The sequence below is a fragment of the Athene noctua genome, chromosome 9 (assembly GCF_965140245.1).
Source record: "Athene noctua chromosome 9, bAthNoc1.hap1.1, whole genome shotgun sequence".
Taxonomy (NCBI): Eukaryota; Metazoa; Chordata; class Aves; order Strigiformes; family Strigidae; genus Athene; species Athene noctua.
This window is the reverse complement of record NC_134045.1, coordinates 1,882,913-1,896,176: the sequence shown is the minus strand read 5'-3', so window position 1 is coordinate 1,896,176 and position 13,264 is coordinate 1,882,913. Positions and strand designations below refer to the sequence as shown.

Below are 13,264 nucleotides of genomic sequence, written 5' to 3'. Positions count from 1 at the left end.
CTCCAACTCTCCTATTGAGTGATACAGCACGTCGAGTCCTCCTTGATACGGATTTTAAGAGTTTCTGAGCTTGAGCAAATATTTCCGCCCAGATTTGCAATAAAGAAATGGGAAGCATTGCAAATGTTTTATTTCAAACTACACACAAAAAAATTCTGAACAACTGGACTGCATGTGTACAGGGATGGGAAGCTGATATGATTTCCCTTGTCAGCTGAGGGCATCTGCCATCTCTTCCATTTCATGATAAACTTTTGAAAGCTGCTTTGAAATTTCAAACAGATGATTTATATCTTTGAATATAAGTAGCATTTTATTCTAATTAAGTTGCCCTGACTTTCATTCAGATTTCTTTTTAAATACTCTTAAAAGAGTATTTAAAAATACATGCTTGCATGTGAGAGGAGGAGGAGGAGGAGGAGGAGGATTAGTGGAGTAGAAGGGAGTGAGAGATCTGTCTAAGCTTATCGATCCATCAAGTGACCTCTGTGTCCTTTATTCTCTATCTAAACAATTTAAACTTGTGTTTTCTGGCCTGAGCATATTCAGGCTCTTGCCCATTTACAAGTCAGCTGCAGATGTCACCATTTCCTAGTCCATCGTGCTGCTCATACCACGTTTCCTCGCAGCTTTTCTCTGGATTTCCTTCTCTGTGGCATCAAGCATAACCTGTCTGCCTTCACCTTCCGTGCATTTTTCAGCCCATCTCCAGTCCTAACCTTTCCCCTCAGCTCTTGCATCTGGTCACTTCATGATGACTTTCCCTGCCTGTTACTCGTTTATCTAAAGGCTTTGATGTTTTTTGTTGTGCATTTCCCTCCAGGGAAGAGCTCTTAAGTGAAGCCATGGGGCCAATTCAGCATCCTTCTGCTGTTCCCGTTTGGAGCTCTCCCTTGCCATGGTTTCTACCAGAAGCATGGCCGCGTATTTGATCACTTTTCATGGAGGGAGAAAACCACCACAGCCCTCCCCGTTATGCAGTCTGGCTTCGTGCTCTCCTCCCTCTGCATGTCCATACCCAGCTCTTAGCTGCATAGCATGGTAATAAAAAGTAATAATAGTATAAATAGAGAAAGTCTCTTCCTGTTGTCTCATTGTTAAGGCAGGATAACGAGTTTCTGCTTCATGACATTCACAGAGATAAATGTCATCCCAGTACATCCGAGTTGAAAAGGGTGTCTGGAAGCAGATCTCAGTGCAGCACTGCCTTCTCCTGACATTGCTGACGTTGTGCTGTGCCATGCTATGGGGCTAGAGGGGATCAGTCTGAGATAAGATCCATTTAGGAATGTCCCCACCAAGCTCTGAAGGTTCAGGAAATTATCCTGCGAGGCACAGTGCCTCGAGCCCCCTTGTATCCCTCCCTGTAGTACCCATATGCTACATGGAGGCGTGAGACTGGCGAGTTCCCATAGGATGTGCAAAGACCATCCAAGGACATGAAAATTGAGCCTAGGTGCAGTGAAAGAGGGAAATACAGACCTTGCGTGATGCTGACAGGATTTTTTAGCACAGAGATGGAGTCTTGGATGCTTTGACTGTAGCAGGCTGGGTTTACTGGAAAAGATATATTGCTTGAGTTTGGTTGTTATACCGTTACTATAAAATAATATATGCCAAGATGAAACTACCTTTTTTTTTTTTTTTTTTTTTTTTTCCCTGCAATAGATCTTAGTAGACAGAAGAGGCAATTCAATCACCAGTAATTTTACTGTCTTCCTTGGGTTTGGAGGTAGCTTGTAATGAAATCTATTTTCCCAAACTCAAATGATTTTATAAGGCCCCAGTAGACCAAAGAAAGGTTGGCTGCAGGAGATAAACATGCCACGGCACTTGAAGTATATTGCGGCCTCCTTGCACACTGCGTGTGCCAAAGGTGTGGTTCAGGAGAACAGGCAGCATGGTAGTTTGAGAGCCTGGGCCACAGAACTGCCAGCTTTATTCACTTGTCAGTCGTATTTCTCAGTTCTGTCAGGAGTATTTGGCCTTTGGTATCATCACGGGATGCCCAGCTGTCAAGATGGGGAGCTGTTGCCTGGTGAAAGTAAGCAAGATGTAAATGCCAAAATATATCATGATGAAATTCCTTACGAATCTAGTGTTGCTTTCTTTCTGAAGGGCAATAACAGGCAAGATCTCGGCAAGTACTGATGGGCAGGTCTCTCCTAAGTTGGTGTGGCTAGATATGTTTACACAAGCTGCATAAGGGACTGCAAGGTGCCATTGGGAGATCTGGACGTGTGAAAGTCTAGATGTTGTACAACAAAGCAAACCTACAAATGGACATAGTTACAAAGCATGTCAGAAGAAAACGAGCTATTAAAAAGCCTCCAAACCTTATCTTTTCTGTCTTTCAGGAGCAGTGGTGATTCATTAAAAGGGTAGATCTAACAGGATGCAAATTATCCCAAAGAACAGCTCACATTTAATGGGTAAAAAGCCAATGTCTATCCCGCTAGTGCCATCTCTCAGCAGTGGTTTTCATTTGGCTGTGACAGTGTGTCAGGGATGTCTCCTTAGCATCTCATCTGTAGGCTGCAGACAACAGCTTAGTGATGGTGACTGAAATTCAGGGGAGTTAAGTTAAACCATGGAGCTTGCATCTTTGGGTCTTGGAGAACCAGGTCCATGTGAGGGGTAATGAGCTCCCACTACAGCAGGAAGAGTTGTCTCATGGGTACGGCGTGGGGTAGGATGTAGGACAGGCAGTATCTGATTTGTGCTCCATTTCTCAGCCCTGAGAACCGAGTCCTGAACTTGGCTGGATCCTCCTTTCACAATTTGAAAAGATGAAGGTATTTTCGGGAGGGTTATTCCCATCCATCTGAGGGCAGGAGTATGTAGACATGGGGAAGGAGCAGGAAGGTGATAGGATGGGAGGTAGTGCTGAAGTGTTGCCCAGGATCCCCCTTAACTGGCAGCTTTTCTGTTCTGGCAACATTTCTGAAAGGAAAACAGAAAACAAAACCAAAAAAACTCCAAAATCTCTGCCTTTCCCACACCAGGCAATGATCCCACCCAAGCCCTGGCAGAGACCTGCAGCAGTCCTGTCAGTGACCATCAGTGCGGGTGCAGGACCGTGTAGAACAGCCCGGTTCTGAGGCTGGTGGTGCCTTGTCTTTCCTCCTCTCTCCAGAGTCTCAGGCCCAGCACACAAACATTGCAGGCCCCGTGCTTCGGTGGCAGTGCTCCCGTGGTTGTAATGGGAGCAGGTCAGGCCCCTAATTGCAGTGACATCTCCTTAATGAGCAGAAACTCCAGCAATTTCATCAGCTGTCACTACTTACATGAACAAAGTTCAGCTTGCGCATGGCTCCAGTTGTTCTCAGTATTTTTGTGTGTGTTGCATTCTCTAATCATGGTAAAACTCTCCAGAGCATGTTTTTAAGGTGACAAATTGACCACCAGCAAAGCACTAAAAGCAATAACTTCGTTTTCTAAGTGGGGCTGTAGAAGAGCCATGAAGCCCAGCTGCAGAAGCATGTTACACCTGGCTTGTCCCTTTGCATTAAAGCACTGAGGTTTGTGTCTGTCAGCCAAGAGCCGTTTACCTGGTGACAAATCATAATTGCTCATATTAAATCCAAAGTACCCCAACACATTTTCATAATTCTTTCCAGTGCATTGCACAGAACTTGCCTGGTGGGCCAAGCAAACAGTTACCGAGCTTGGATGACAACCCAGAGTCCCAGATTGCAGTGCTTGTGAATACACAGAAAAACCCCTGTTAAACCCGCCTTGATGTGCTCCTGGTAATGGCACTTCATGTAGCCGGGGGTTTAACGGTTCAGGCTGTACAAGGGATCCTCCTGCCGTGTCTTGTTTCCACGTCCTTGTATCGCTCTAATCCGCGTTTGCACTTATTCAGCTTTTTCTGATTGTTCCTTTTCTTAGAGCAGCTTTCACTGTAATGCTGACGAAATGCACCCTTTCTTAGGCTAAACTAGGATGTTTTCAAGGTAAAAAAATGAATTCTGCAAATTAAATCATATTTATTCTCTGGTCTTCAGAAAGACACTTATTCTCCCTCCTGTCTGATTGCTAGGCTGCAGTCTCACTGGGACAGGTAGTGCCCTGACATTTGCATCTCCTGAGGTGGAGTTTATAGGTGGCAGGAAAAGAGAGATTCCTGCGGAAGTCAGTGTCAGGTTGTGCAGGCAGATCGCTCTCACCCTCTCTGTGCTCCTCAGAACCCATCCTCTGGCTGTATTGCCAGCAGTCGGACTCCTGAGCCTCCCTGCAGAGATGGGGATGCAGAGTATGGGGGAGGTGAGGTCGTTTGACACCACAGGATGTTCGGAGAGCCGAATCTCTTCAGAAGTGAGAGTCTGTAGCGCCATTTCTGATCCTCTATGTTCTGTTTTTTCTGCTAGCTGTGGTTTGTTTGCTTCCTGCTTGCCCAATGAGCTGAAGTGGAGTAGGCTGCAAAAGGAGTATAGTCCCCGGATCGCCCACAGTAGCCCTGATGTGTCTCTTTCTCTGCGTTGCAGCCCCTTCTCTGTGGATCCCTCCATCGGGACTCTTGGGATTGGTGATGCCGTGCAAGTGACAGTGGAGTTTCACCCGCTGAAGACCGGGGATCATTCCGGTTCCCTGGTAGTTCACTATGACACAGGTAAGTGCTGGGCACTGCGTGGTGCACGCTCTCTGCATCCTTCAGAACAGAGCCCCTTCTAGGCAGAATAACGTTAAACTTGCTTTGCAAACTACTTCTAAAAGTTTTTCTTTCAAAACCTCTGCACGTCTCAGTGCTTAGAAGGGAGCAGTTAAAGGGCAAAGGCTGAGCCTGTTCTGTGTGTCCTGTGTGGCTGTGTGCTGGTCCATCCCTGCTGTCAGCACGGTGTTCTCCCCCCAGCACGCCCCATGACAGTCATCTACCATCATTGCCCGATGTCGCAGCCACCTTAATTCCCTCTCCAGGTGTACCTCCCCTGTCCTTTACCTCGGGGAAAAAGTGACAAATAGTGTCACTTTAAGAGTAGGTGGGAAAAACTCAAGAAAAGGTGTGATGTTAAAAGGCTTCTGTCTGCCTTGGTTCAGCAGAGGTATCTCGTGATGCTGATCAAGACACTTCTTCAGTTGCCTGAACGCATTTGGTGTGCATTTTCTCTTGCCTGAAAGAGAGGTTTGTTTTGTCCCTGTTCCTGAACTTCATTCCTGGGAAGTGTCATGTCCTCACCTAGGTGCGACTGCGATGCTTTAGCCCAGCAATGAGCGTTTTATTGTCTTGAGTTTGTAGAAGTTCTGTAAATTCTCTTATATCTTCCAAATGCTCTTTGCAGCCTTCTGAGTTATCACAGCTTTGTTTAATATTTTTCAGTCAATGACACATTCACAGAAAATTTATGCTCAGAGAAGCTCGTTGGTTTGGGTAACACTTTCTTGACAGAACAACTGACATTTCAGAGAACGACAAAAGGTGCCTCATTTGTATGCGTTTAGGGAACCTATAGGATAAACTTCAGAGGGATAGATCTTTTCCTGGGTTGGATGAGGGCTAACAGGGCGGTGGGGTTTATACCATGTGAAATGGAAAGTGCAATTGAAGAATCCAGGGCCGGGATCTTCACAGCTTGCTTGGAAAACCTGAGCCTTGTTCTTAACACCTGATCCCTCCATGGGTAATCTTTGCCAAAGTGCTTTTCATGGACAGGCCACAGGGACCAAACTATCTGCTGGCTCTGGGGTGGGCAACCTCCCCGTAACGTGGTGCAGCTGCCTGGGAGATGAAGGCAGGATTTGTTCCTGCCTGTCAATACGGCACTGCAGTTATTTTTTAATAAACCACAGACTGAGAAGGAGAGCAAGGAATAATTAAGGGATTATTTCTCACACTTTGCAGCATACAAAGAAGTAAAAGGCTGCTGAGATTAATTGCTGAAGTGAAACCAAAGCATTTAATCAGTCTTAAAAGCCGCTTGTTTTAGGCGTAGACCGTGTTACCCAGCCTGGCGGGGAGAGCCCTGGCTGCTTTGTCCTGCGCTGTCAGACTCCCTGCGACTCGCATACAAAAAGCAGCTGGGCTGCTCTTTCAGAGCTGCCAACAGACTGTTTCTTATGAAGCGGAGGCACTAAGAGCAAAATATCAGTGTAGGGTGTTGGGAGGCGTTTTCCTTGCTTTACTCTGTGTCTGTATTGACTTGCTCACAAGTGGCAGTAGTTCTCAGTGAATCCCACTGGTTTTAGTGTGACTGATACAGGATCAGGTGCGTGTTGCCTGGCTTTAATTTTAATTCAAATCTGTCCCTAGCATTGCTTAAGGAGACACGAAGCTCTTCCCTTTGCCTGCTATTTGGCTGATTAAAATTGTGCCTCCTTTACACTGTCCTGGTTAGGAGTGCAGGTGCTGTCCCCTGGACAGGCTGTCCGCGTGGTGGTAATTGTGTTGCTACAAACTTTACAGGTGACTGTGAAGAAAATGTCTTTGCTGCTAAGAGCATAATGATTTACAGTGAAAATTTGATCTTCACTGCTTTACATGTCCCAACTCCTCCATTTCCCCCATGTACATGGGTCTGGGTGTGAAAAAGCCCAGCTCATACTCCATCTGGGAACGTAAACGTGTTGGGATGCTGAATCCTTTTCCTTGGCTGAGCAGGCTTACTTCAGTAATGAGGCCACCCATGCAGGGGCTTGGCGGTGTGTTAGTGGTCCCTGTACACATGCAGGACACTCATGAAATCCCAGCCCTGGCTGTTTATTGCTGTTTGAGGCTGAACAAGTAATGGTAGCGTGGACGTGCCAGCACCTCTGAACATCTCAGCTACCACGAGGATAAAGCATCTGAGAAAACACTGCCTTGTTGTGATAGTCATCTGTGGTTTGGCCTTGGAGAAAGCAACTACCTTTGCAGAGCTCTGTTCTCTTTCCTCTAAGAACCCCCTTTCGACCAAGGGTCTTGTCATCTGTCTTGCAAGGCTGGCATTGCAGTCACTGAGTTCTAGGAACTCGTTTGAAAGTGAAATGAAAATCCTATTGATTTAGTCTGTAGACCAAGTCTTTTCCTTCCTCTTTTTTCTCCTTTGTAAATTCACTGATGCATGTGGACAGGCAGCAGGGTTTAACTGAGGTTTAGCCCTTGTTGTGCTGCATTTTCTGTTCCTGAGATCACTCAGACAAGTTGCTGAGTGTTCTCAATTTGAACTGACTTCAGCCGAAATGGAGGAGGCTCAGTACTTGCCTGAGCAAACTCCCTACCTCGGTACATACTTGACTCGTCCCTGTATTGTGCAGGATACCAGGGTGGGAATACTAAAACCATTTTCTGGCTTTAATCTTAGTCTTGTGCCAGTGTTTACAGGGGCTCTGGTGCTTCTGTGAGTAGCGTTAAGCTACTGTTGAGCTAAATTCATGGCAACAGACGGTGAGCTTCTGACGCCCACCGCTGTGTGCCACTGCCACTCCAGTCTGCAGGTGTTCATCTTCATGCACTTCTCCGTTCCTTCCACACCAGGAAGATTTACGGTAGCTGCTTACAGGTGCTAAGAGGTGGGGAAATCTTCCGCTTCCTAAGCAACAGCCCCTTTTGAATCCAAAGCTTCCCTGTAGTGCACTAACTGCTGTAATTCTTTTTTATTTTGTGTTTAGTGCTGGCAGATGGTTAGAAACTGACATTATTCTGTGAGTTTTTAAAGAAGATCTTGTTTCCCGTGTTAGATCCTAAGGTGTAAGCCAGACTGATGCTGTACAAGAGGCTTCTCTAGATTTTCCTTGGGCTATGAGGCATTAAAAAACTTTGCAAGGGGATTTTTCTTTCCGCCTGTCGTAGGTGGTGAGTGCATGTTGTGCTTTTTTTTCCTTCTCTTGTGAGAATTCCCAGCAGTATGGCTGGTTTCTGTCAGACTTTTATGTTCTCGTACATCTGCTTCAAAGGGAGTGGAGGGAGTCGTGTATTGTAGGCAAAAAAGGTGTAAATAGGAGTTTGTGCAATTATATGTTGACTTTGCATCTTAACAGTAGCAGCACTGCAACAGACCGAGGGTTGGTAACTAATACTTTATACAGCCGATTGGTTATATGCTCTTATAGTTCAAATCACTTAGATTGATGGGTGAGTCTAGTTGGTCTCCAGAGTGTTTGTCTCTATCAAAACAGGTAATAGGTAACAACTGTTTCCTGTCTTTGTTTCCCCTTTCCTAGAGCTGCTTGTAATAATGAATTTTTCTCATGCTGTTTTTGGTAAGGTTGTTCTGCTCCTTGCAGAGTATGGCCCCTCTCCAGGGCCTTGTGTTTCAGGAGAGCTGATTTGTCACTTTGAGGGTAGATGAAGGGGAATGAAGTTTGTGCTTCATTTGCTTGAGGTTTCTTTGCACAGCTTTGTAGCTCCACAACTACATAACACCCCTCTGAAGAAAACCCCTGCTCCAGCAACCCATGGAGCTGACTGCGTGAGCACAGACTAGGGTGTATGTACTAGGAGGGTGGCTTGGAAGTTAGAAATCTCCTTCTGGCTGTTTTGTTCATCCTCAGGCATGCACAGAAACAGACATCTGCGTGACGCTGCATCCCCCATTTTTAGCACATGAAAGATTTCTGGAAGAATGTGGTTTTCATCTCTCTGCAGGTCATCCTTGACCACAGCTTGTCTACTCTTATCATCAGTGGAAATCACTGACGTGTTCTAAGTGTCATTACCGGTGGAGGTGTTTCAGGACAGAACTGAACATTCATTAGCCTCCTTTCCTTGTGGATCGATCAGCATCTGCTGAGAAGCAGAAGCACAGCTTGAAGGGTGACTGATTTATTAGGTGGTCTATTGAGCATGTCTTTGCCAGGCAATCAGAATGAAAGTTCCTGCACCATTTTCCCCATGGCCAAAAGCAATGTTTCAGCCAGTCGGGTACCCCAGCGTGTCGTTACTGTGGTAGCAATAACGATTAAAAATAGCCCGCGGCATCCTGGGTACGCGGCAGTGGTCTTCCATCCTCTGACGGTTTCATCGTCCTTTTCAAAACATTCTGCAAAGCTCCTTCATGCTGGGCAGGACAAAGCCTCCGTGCTGGCTTCTGGATATTCCTGTGCCGGAGTATTTCATCCTGGAACCAGGCAAACAGTTCTTGCTAAGCACAGTGCAGAGGGGTGCTGGGGAATGCGGTGGGTGCTCGGTCACAGAAGGATGCACAGCGGGAGCCTGACTGCAGGGAGATGGCTCAGCGTGCAGGAGAGCTGTCTGAAGAGCCTGCAGCCTGTCCTGTGGAGCACTGCTGCCTGGTCACTGCTTTCCACCTCCCTTTTCATCCCCATCTGTTGTCTTATGGCTCCTTGCAGGGCCTCTGGGGTAGAGACCCTCTGCTTTCACTGTGCTGCGTGGGCTCAGTGGGTGCTTTGCTGAGGCCGGGGCCACACTGGGGACTCTGGCCGTTACAGCAACAACTGTGGGCACGGTCATGAGGAGGATGCTCTGAGCTTTGTTGTAGCCTGGGAGTGGTTCTTTAGAGACACCTGTGTTGCCAGCAGCAGTTATTTAGTGGTGAGGTTTATAAAGGAGGTCTGGAGTAAATAACGTGATGGTTTAATGATGTCTGAAGGCAGCTTCTGAACACCGCCGCGGAGAAGCACTTGCAAATGACTGTCGCTGCTCCATGCTTTGCTCTGGGGCTGGAGATACAGGCGTGGGGACGGACAGACGCCTTTCTCAGGCCGGCGGAGAATCGGCGCATCCTGTAGGTGAAGCCATCAGCTTCCCAAGAGCGAAACAGCTCAGAGGAGCGCTCCTGACTCTGATCTGGTGGTAGCTCTGTGGGAGACGCAGCAAAAAGCACGTGGTGGGGCGGCTGGATCAGGCTGTAGGTGACTTCTCCAGCTTTCCAGAGATCGCTCGGCCTGGTGAGGTGACTCGCTTCTCCGGCAGTGAAGTGGTAACGGAGACCTCTGCACGCTGCTTGAAAAACAAGAATATGCCGGCAGTGGAGGCAGCTGGGTATGATAGCAGGAGCAAAAGAATTACTTCTCATAGGTCGATATGGGGGTACAGTCACATCCTTTTGAGTGAAGAGCTCTCCTTTCATTGCTTGCTTGTATTTTCGGTGAAAAAGCAGCAGCAGGAAGGCACTGTCTTCTGACAGACTGGGCAAATGAAATTACACTTGCTTTCCATGCTACCTAAATATTCCAAATGTGACTGTCATTCACTTCTAAAAGATTTACAATCCAAATTCAGAGAGAGAATCTCAGAGAGAAACCCAGGGATAGAGGAAGAATATGTCGTGGTGAAGACAAAATGCATCAGGGTGCTGTTTTGTTTCTCTTCAGTCTAATCGACCTGGCTACCAGCTTCCTAATGTTTAGAGCAGTAATCAATGAAGGAAAGTACCAGCTCTTGGATACTAGGAATGTGTTCTTCGTCAAACCTGAAATTTGTTTCGAAATCTTGTTCAAGGGCTTGCTCATCTATCCTTTCTGTTTAAGATCAGTTTGTACTGCTCTGAAAATTACTCCCTCTTGTACCAGGATGCTTGTGTAGTATTAGAAGAATTCAGAAAGATGCTTTAGCTCTTCTGTAAATTCTCTCTTTGTCTGTTTTCCTGCAGAACAGGAGTCCCACAGATTTCTCACTTAAAGATAGTGAAAAGTTATCGTGGTGTGCTGATACCTGTGTCTGTAGCCATGTGGATGGATGCTGGGATAAAACACAGAGGTGTTTCTGCTGTGTCAAAGAGCACCACTCAGGAGTGCACAACCCGAAGCATCTGCTCTGCTGCTCTGTAAAAAGTCTAGCGTTTAATTTCAAGTTCAGGCATTGCTTTGTTCAGGTTGCAGAGTGAAAGCTGTGTCCTGCCACCTGTAGGAAATGTATCAGAAGCATGTAAGAATGAGAGAGTTGACAGTCTGCAATAAGATCACGTTGTGTAAATAATGATAGGGCAGACACATCTAGATTCAGTAGATGCGCTTTCATGGCAGCCAAGCATCCCAAACCACACACCATGGACACTGCCCTGCCAAGTGAAATGCCTAGTGCTATGTCGCTGTTACAGTACAGAGGCGTTTATTGAAAAACAGCCAAGAGTCTTAAATGAAACGTCACATCTGATTTGACACCCAAGACATGAAGCCTGCAGCCGCCCGTGGCCGACCCTGGCCGGTCCGCTCTCCGTGTCAGCTCATGGGCCTGGCAGACAGATCCGTGGCTTCCTCCTGACTCGCTGGCAGCTGTGCGCACTCCTGGACCCGGCGATTTGTGGGTGTCTGTATTCAGCACGATGCCAAATGCTCTCTGTGGTAGAAGGTGCTCCGGCAAACCCTCCAGCCTTCAGAAGAGTCCTCGGTGCCTGCAGCCGGGAGCGCAAGGGTGGCTGCGTCCCCAGCAACTCCCCGCGAGAGCAGCAGTAGGGGATGTTTAGCAAATTGTGTAGAAACAGGCGGTGCACATGCTTTCTCCCTCGCGGGCTCTGGAGTTAGCATTTTTCTGTGCTGGAGGCTTTATTCTCATCTCTGTTGAATAGCTTCTGATGCCTTTATCTTCTAAGAATTTGTCCGGTTTCTCCCTGGATTTGCAGCTGTTAGCCTCTACAGCCTCCTGTGGCAGTGTGTTCCAAAGGAAGGAATACTCCCTGGAAAAGGACTGCCACTTTTGTGTAATTTCTGTCTAATAACATTATTTCAGGCCCTCAGGTTCCTGTTTTATGACAAATAGTGACAATTTTTTCCTTATTCACGTTTCCCAGGCCATCCATGCTTTTACAAACCTCTCCCATCTATTGCCCATATGATTTCTAGGATGAGGAGTCATAGTCAATCTTCTTATAAAAGCTGCTTCATACTTTAAATTGTTCTTTCTGTCCTTCTCTATTTAGCTTGAGATGCTTCAGCTTTTTTTTTTGAGATCAGAACTATACCCAGTATTTCGAGATGCACGTGGCCATGGGTTTAGGCAGGGAGACGATGATAATTTTCATGGTGTTTATTTTGCAGTAGTTTGTCATCTTGATCGTTGTAGAGCGCTGGCTCGTGTTTCCATAAACCCAAGCTCGAGGCACTGTGCATGTCTCCCATTTCTTGGCTCCTGGCTCCTTTGCTTGCCAATATATGCCAAGGATTCAGTGGAGGGAGAGGCAGTGCTCATAAAGCATACCCGCCTCTGTAACTCTCCTGAACATCAGTCATTTCTGTATGCCAAGCTGTCCATTATAGAAAGCAGATTGTCAAGTCACTGTAAACATTGCTGCTGTCCTTGCAGCATAACTCTCATCTCTGACCACAAATCCCTACCACTCCATACTCCCTTAAGAGCGGAGAAATTGAGGCTATACAGGCATGAAGGCTGGGTTCTCTGTGTGTGGAGATGAGTGAATGACTCTGGAGAACTAGTGTTTTAAGGGTGAGTCAATCCCCAGTGCCCCCCCAAAAGAGGGGGCTCCTTTTTTTTTTTTTTTTTTTCCCTGGAATGAGTGTGATTCTGCTGTGTTGTGTCTGGCTTAGGATTTCAGGAGTGCACCCAGCACACATCCAGCGCTCTCCCTGTGTTGTTGCACAGTAGCGCTTTAAAGGCAGGTCCGTTGGCTGGCTGCCTTGCTGTGACCTGTGCAGGGAGGAGGAGGCTCTGCCTTTGCAGAGGGATGCTCTCCAGGCTACGGCCAGGCTGCTGCACTTGTCCGTTGGGGCTGGCTCTGAGGCTTTAAGCACCACTCCACAGAAATGCCGTTTCTGGAGAGCATGTCTGATGTTTGCTGTTTGAGTCTCACCTGGGAAACACTTGCCTGCAAGAGGAAGAGTGAGCTTGGTACAGAAGTTTGATCTCAGTTGACTGCCAGGAGTTACTTGGCTGGGAAGAAGGAAGGTTTGAAAACTCTGGAAAGGAGGGAGCCTTTGGTGGGAGACTGTTTGGGAGGGTGACGTGCTGGCAGGTCCTCCAGCAAGGCCCCAGTCGTTGGTCAGTTGATGTGCACAGCCAGGGACACTCTCCTCTTCAGCGGGCTCTGAGGTGGCAAGCAAAGATGCCCTCGCTCTGGTCGTTGAACGGCTTGGGAAGACGCAGCGTAGACTTGCAGACTCGGGCATAAGCAGCAGGGTCCCGGCTGAGGAAATGGGCTTGCAGGGCTGTAATGGGCAGGTCGGGGTGGGCCGTGCCCCACCAGTCTCGTCTTGACACGTGTTCACAAACCCACAGCAAGTGAGGGCGCTGCTTCTGCAACACAGTGAAGCTCTCTTCTGTGTCCCATCCTGCCCTGGGCTGTCACTTGTTCCTCCAAACCTCCCTTTCCTGCCTGCGTGCCCCCAGGCATCTTTGGGTGTCAGCAACAAGGGATCAGGAGAGACACAACGC

At 47.4% G+C, this 13,264-nt stretch overlaps 1 protein-coding gene across 1 annotated transcript in view; it reads left to right on the top strand.

The window, feature by feature from the left end:
• LOC141963909 (hydrocephalus-inducing protein homolog) overlaps positions 1–13,264 on the top strand; it is a 126,207-nt gene that overhangs the window by 14,822 nt on the left and 98,121 nt on the right. The window contains 1 exon segment of the mRNA XM_074913645.1: positions 4,491–4,615. Coding sequence (XP_074769746.1) covers positions 4,491–4,615 — 125 coding nt within the window.